The sequence below is a fragment of the Tetrahymena thermophila genome (genome assembly GCF_000189635.1).
Source record: "Tetrahymena thermophila SB210 genomic scaffold scf_8254799, whole genome shotgun sequence".
Taxonomy (NCBI): domain Eukaryota; phylum Ciliophora; class Oligohymenophorea; order Hymenostomatida; family Tetrahymenidae; genus Tetrahymena; species Tetrahymena thermophila.
Window position 1 is genome coordinate 23,967 of NW_002476555.1, and position 6,000 is coordinate 29,966.

General features: G+C 20.3%; 2 protein-coding genes across 2 annotated transcripts; both read right to left on the reverse strand. All coding sequences in view use genetic code 6, as the record gives it.

Moving 5' to 3' along the window:
- Nucleotides 1-491: 491 nt before the first annotated feature.
- Nucleotides 492-1,699, reverse strand: TTHERM_000810507 (hypothetical protein; the record flags this gene model as incomplete). The annotated part of the gene is made up of 4 exons (XM_012795750.1): nt 492-561; nt 618-1,186; nt 1,488-1,590; nt 1,647-1,699. The coding sequence occupies 4 exons, from the start codon at nt 1,697-1,699 to the stop codon at nt 492-494; spliced, it is 795 nt and encodes a 264-aa protein (XP_012651204.1).
- A 1,301-nt stretch (nt 1,700-3,000) lies between these two features.
- Nucleotides 3,001-5,070, reverse strand: TTHERM_00810530 (hypothetical protein; the record flags this gene model as incomplete). Its single annotated transcript, XM_001008579.2, has 6 exons — nt 3,001-3,013; nt 3,121-3,707; nt 3,779-3,811; nt 3,852-4,003; nt 4,063-4,083; nt 4,131-5,070. 6 exons carry the CDS (start codon nt 5,068-5,070, stop codon nt 3,001-3,003), a joined length of 1,746 nt encoding a protein of 581 aa, XP_001008579.2.
- Nucleotides 5,071-6,000: the final 930 nt, after the last annotated feature.

Genomic DNA, 6,000 nt, shown 5'->3' on the forward strand with positions numbered 1-6,000 from the left:
TTACAGCAATATTTGAAAATTTGATTAAATCTATTTTTTGATAGTTTATATCATAAATTTAAAGGAAATTTGATGAAGGAAGAACTATAAATTAACTGCATATAAGAGACATAGAAATATCTCCCTCTGTAAAATTAATCAAATTTATTTCAGTTATATATTTATCATTTAAATTGATTTTGCTAAGCTAATAGTTTTACTAATAAAGTAAAAATATTTAATTATCAACATTGTCATAGAAATAATTGTCAGGTAGACTAATTAATTTTATTCTTTTAAACAAATTCAGTTTTTTTTATTATAAATCAGCTTAAACTATGTTAATATATTATAATTAAATAAATAAAAATTAGCAATCTTAGGTCAAGAGTAGCTATGTAAAATAAGGGTATATGCTTTATTATGAAGGCTCAAATAATAAACTATTAACGAGTTAAGAATTTTAATACAAATTTAGGGAGAGATTTAGAATACTATAACTTACAAAGAATTCATTCTTGATATTTAAATGTTATACTTTTTAGTATTAAAGCAATTTAGTAGGGCTAGCATAAAGAATTTCTGTCAGATCAAAAGCAATTATATATGTGTAAGTCTAAACGATAATCAACGACTACTGTGTATTTAGATAAACTTATACTATAGAAGTAGCATTATAGTTTTATAAAGATATTGTTTCTATAAATTACATACTAGGAAATTAAAATGTTAATATAAATTAATTTGAATATAAAAAAGCTATATTCTTGTTTTTATCCATCAAAATGCCTTGGATGTTATTTACATCAATTCTAAAACTTGTAACATTAAGGGTTAAATAATTAAAAAGATAAATAGTTGGACTGCTATCAACTACTATCAAGCTAGTCTATTCTTAATGATAATAAACTGCATTTTCAGCAAATTATGCGACACATTGATAAAGGAATAATTATAAATTTCCTGGAATATTAATAATGTTTACTTATTTTAATGATCCTGTTAGTCCAATCAATATTTTATGATTGCCATCATAGAATAAGCTAGTATTATTATATCTATACTCAAACAAATAATTTTAAATTTGAAAGTCCTATTTGCTAAAAAAATTGACATTTTAGCTAAAAAAAACTACTACTAACTAGTCTTGCTTACTTATCAAAGGTATAGTTTACTAAACATTTTACATCATTCCTAATATATATATCTTTAAATAATAGTAAAGTTTATGAAAAAAATATTTTATTTGTCATTATATTTCTAATAAAAAAATTTTCAATTCAAATTATTAAAATATGTTTAATTTTTAAAGCTCAAAATATTAAATGAATTTTAGAATTTTAAATAAAAATTGTAATTAAAAATATAATTTGTTTTATTTCTTTAAAAATTTTATATTAAGTTATTTTTTTATTATTCTTTGAATTTATTTTCTAATTTCAAATTTTTCATAAATTAAATGTAATTTATTCTAAATTAGTTTAAAAAAAGGAAATTTATAAATTTACATTTTAATAAAAGTATTCTGATCTTTATCCTGAAATTAAATCAAAAATTTCAACAAATGGATAGTAAAATATTATCTAATTATCTTCACACTGAACAAAAAAGCTTGGATAATATTCTTAGAAGCTATATTCAACCAATTTATATATCTTTGTCAAGACCTATTTTAATTAAAAATTTTTTAAAGTAATTAAAATTATAAGTTGAATTACATTTATTGAATAAATTATTTTATTAGAAGTGAGAGCCACTAAAGTTTACTAATTTTAACAGTATAAGTACTTAATAACATTAGATTCTAATTTTTTAATTATAGATGTCTGTGATTAATTTTATGTGTTTTATAGATAAAGGACATTTTCTTGTACCCATATGAATGATACTTAATTCCAATCAACAATAACTATTGAGAGATCAAATATAAAATTTAACTTTATTACAACTAATTCATTATTAGCTTTAATAACATCGTAAATGATTAAATTTTATGTGGAATTATCATAGACTGCAATTTTATTATTTTGTAAATTAATGTCTTGAATTACATAATTTTATGTGAAATTATATATGCTAAATGGATTGTTGAATAAATTATTAATCCAAAAAACTCCATCTTAAGATAAAAAACTATGAATTTTAGTATTATCATCATTATTTATACTCCCTAATAGAGAGCAATCTTCTAGTTGACTCATAATAATAACCATATTACTTGTATCTATTATATTATCAGACTTTTTGATATATTACAAATTCTCATCTAAATAATAAAACTAAATTGCTCTTTTTCCATACAAGGAGGTATCAGTTTTAGCATCTATTATTGTAAATTGTTTTAATTCCATGTCGAATCTATAAAAATAGCTTTGATCATAATAAAAAACATATCTGTCATTAAAAACTTGAATCTATTAACCATTCATTGCTTCTGGATAATTTATACCGAAATTGTACTGTTCTTTTCGAGATAAATCAAAGCTATAAACTTAAATTAGAGATTAGTAAAATATAAAGATTTCTCCTGTTTTTTAGTAATTAAAGTAAGGATTGGCTATTACAGAGAATTACACAGTTATAGATTTGTTGATAAATTTTTTTTAGCTGATAGAAAAAGGCTAGCAGTCATTATCAAAAATGTAAAAATAAATAATATCATTAAAAGCAACTAAAGGAGTGTAAAAATTATTAACATAATAAAAATTGGGTTAATAATTTGTACCAAAATTATAAATTTCTGATATATTATTTGTTAAAAAGTCTATTAAATAAAGAATTGTCTCATCTAATTGATTTAAAGTCAAGTAAGCTATTTAATCATCATTTAAAATAACGAAATTCTAAAGAGAAAAATAATATTCTGAGGGATTTTGAATTATTTGTTAATGTGTATCTAAACTAAAAATTTAAGGTATACTTTAGATTATCAGTAAATTTCTTTTCTCCAAATATTAAAAAACACCAATTTAATTTGAAGAATCGTACTGATAAGAAATAATTTACTTTTATGAATTAATGTCAATCACATATTCTTATATAACTGAATCAATTTATTTGCTAAATAAAAAATACTTATTATTTATTATTTATAATTTGTCAAAATAGACTATATTATCATCAAATTCAAATGAATAGAACCTTGTAGTTATCATAGAAGTTTTTTATAAATTTTAAATAGAAAATTAAATTTTTTAAACTCCTAAAGCTTATGAAGTTAATATTTATTTTTCATCATAAATATAAAATGAATTTATATCTGTATTTTTTTTTGAGCTAAAAATATTTTAGTAATATTAAACATTTCCTCTAGAAAATTAACTAAAATCATAATAAGGCTTTTAATATTCATTGGGATTTAAATAATTAGTTAAATAAGTTTAATCAGTAGTATTTAATGATATTCTAATCTATTAGTAATTAAAAGTTTTAACTTCCAAAATTTATGACAAAAATATTTCAATAATATTATTCTATTTGAAAAAAACATTTGTTATTGTTGATTAGCTAGTAATAAATCCGCTTTTTAATCCTTAGATTAAAGTATCGTTTTAAAACTGATAACCATTTTAAAGTTTTATTAAATAATCAGTCAAATATATAAATTATAGTTTATCTGAAATCAAAAAAACAAAAGTAGAGTTATATTCTTGGTTTTCATAAAATGAATAATCATTTATCTAGTTAGCAATAGTTATATTTAGTACTTATTCCACTTATTCTGATACCTAATTTAAAACAAATATTTATAATATCTGATTTATTTTATCAAGCTAGATAATTGAATTCAATAAACTACTGTAAAATATATCATTTGGTAAATCAAATTTTTCTAATAACGTGATTTAGAAATAAGTATCATTTAGGTATACTTACTTATAAGCTGATGTTTGGTTTTAATAATAATCAGAAAAAATGCTAATTAAATATTAATATTTCTAAGTTGATTGCATAATAGTCAAATAGTCTGAAAATTCTAATTAGGTTTCTAAAAATTTTAGAGATCTATCTTCTTACAAAATAGCTACCTAAATTAATAATTAAAAAAGTTTTATAAAATAAATCAGAAAGTTTTTTATTTACCTAATAAGAACCAGGAAAAACCTATATGTAATAATTTGTTTTATTGAGAATATAGATTTAAAAAATACCTTGAATAGGAAGTAAATCGCATGGAAATTTATTCAATTTTTGTTATATCAAATCATACCAAGCTATTAAACAAATTTTCATTTAATTAAGAAAGACTATTCTATTTTAATAATCAATATATTAAACATAGTAATCATAATCTAAATCAGTTTATTCAAAAACAATTTGCTTTGTGATAAAATTCATCACTTTTATAGAACTATTAGCTAAGCAGCCTCCATATTCTTCAAAAATAAAACTCTTTTAAATTTTTTCCTCTCCAGTAGACATATATTTAAACTAAAAGTCTGGCATATCTTAAAATATTTCAATGTATATTATCTAAAAATTTTAATCCACAAGAGCAAAATAGCATTAATTTGCTCTAATGAGGTAGTAATCTTGATTAAATGAGTTTAATTCAAGAACTTTTTAAGTGAGAAGTGGAGGACTGTCGTTAATTTGTATACATTAGCTAATTTTTTCGCATATTTATGTTTTTTAATTTGGAAAGTAAGAGCTTTGGCAACTATTTACACATTATTATTCTGTAAAAGGCTCTTAGATAAAATCCCATTCAGATTAACAAATTTTTGGTTTTAGTGAACACTCATTCTTTTCCTTATCAAAGTATAAATTAGGACTGCATTGTAAGCAGTTTTATTTAGAATCACATCTAATACATCCTACAATCTAGCATTTAATACAATATTAGCTATCTGCTTATATTTCTCCAACTTCGCAATTTTAAACACATGTAGAAGAATTTAAATTACTTTTATAATAATTCTGAGGACAGCTTATGCAAGAATCTGAACTAGTGCTAAAACAATCTTAGCAACTGCTTGAGCATGGCAAACACTATTATGAAACTAGATTAAATATTTGTCCGCTTGAACATTCAGCTCTAATCTTAGATGCAAGAGTAAAAATAATTGCAAAAAAAGTGCTTATTTTCATTCAAAATTGTATGATTGTTTTATTATCTTTTTGTTATTTTTGAAGTAATTTTTTAATTGGTTTCTCGATTAATTAAAAGAAATTTAATTTAATTATTTAGATAATACTGATCGAATCATTAAGCAAAAATTGAATTAAGTAGAATTTTAAAGTAGTTAGAATTGATATCTAAGTTTTTTTATAATTACAACAAAAATAGATTGATTAGTTATAATATGAAAAAATGAATGAGCTTATTTCTTTTATTAGCCTACTATTTTATGGCTTAATTGCTGAATGGTTTTCTCAGAATACATTTAATTTAATAAATACATCTTTTAAAGAGAGTCATAAAAGAAATATTTATGTTAAAAAAAAATATTTTTAAATTATTATTAAATTTTATGATTTTCAGAAAAATTGTAAAGATTAAAAACAATATATTTTCAAATTTAAACTAATTATTATATTATATTTATATAGTGTATGTTGTATTATTGTTTTGATAAATTAATTAATTTATTAAAATTAAATTTATTTCTAATTTATCTTATAAATTTTATGAGTTTTATTTTATTTTAATTTTTTTATTTAAAAATTTGTACTAATAATAAAAGTTACTTACAATATTTATTAAACATTTTATTCTTGTTGCTGTTTAAAGCTATGAATATTAATAATATAAAATTTAAATCAAAAATAAGAAAAAAATATTCGTTTTTAGAAGAAGTTAAAATACAAAAATCAATACTTTCAATTTTTCGTATTAGATATTTTATTTTTAGATGAGTATACAAAAACAAATAAAATATTTTTTATATTATATGGAAATTATTTATTTTAAAGAATATCAATTAATATTTTTCTTATTCGAAAAGATGGTTGAGTATTGACTCATGATGCTTTCATTAATAGGATATGAAATAGCTTAGTCCTCGTCACATTAATTAG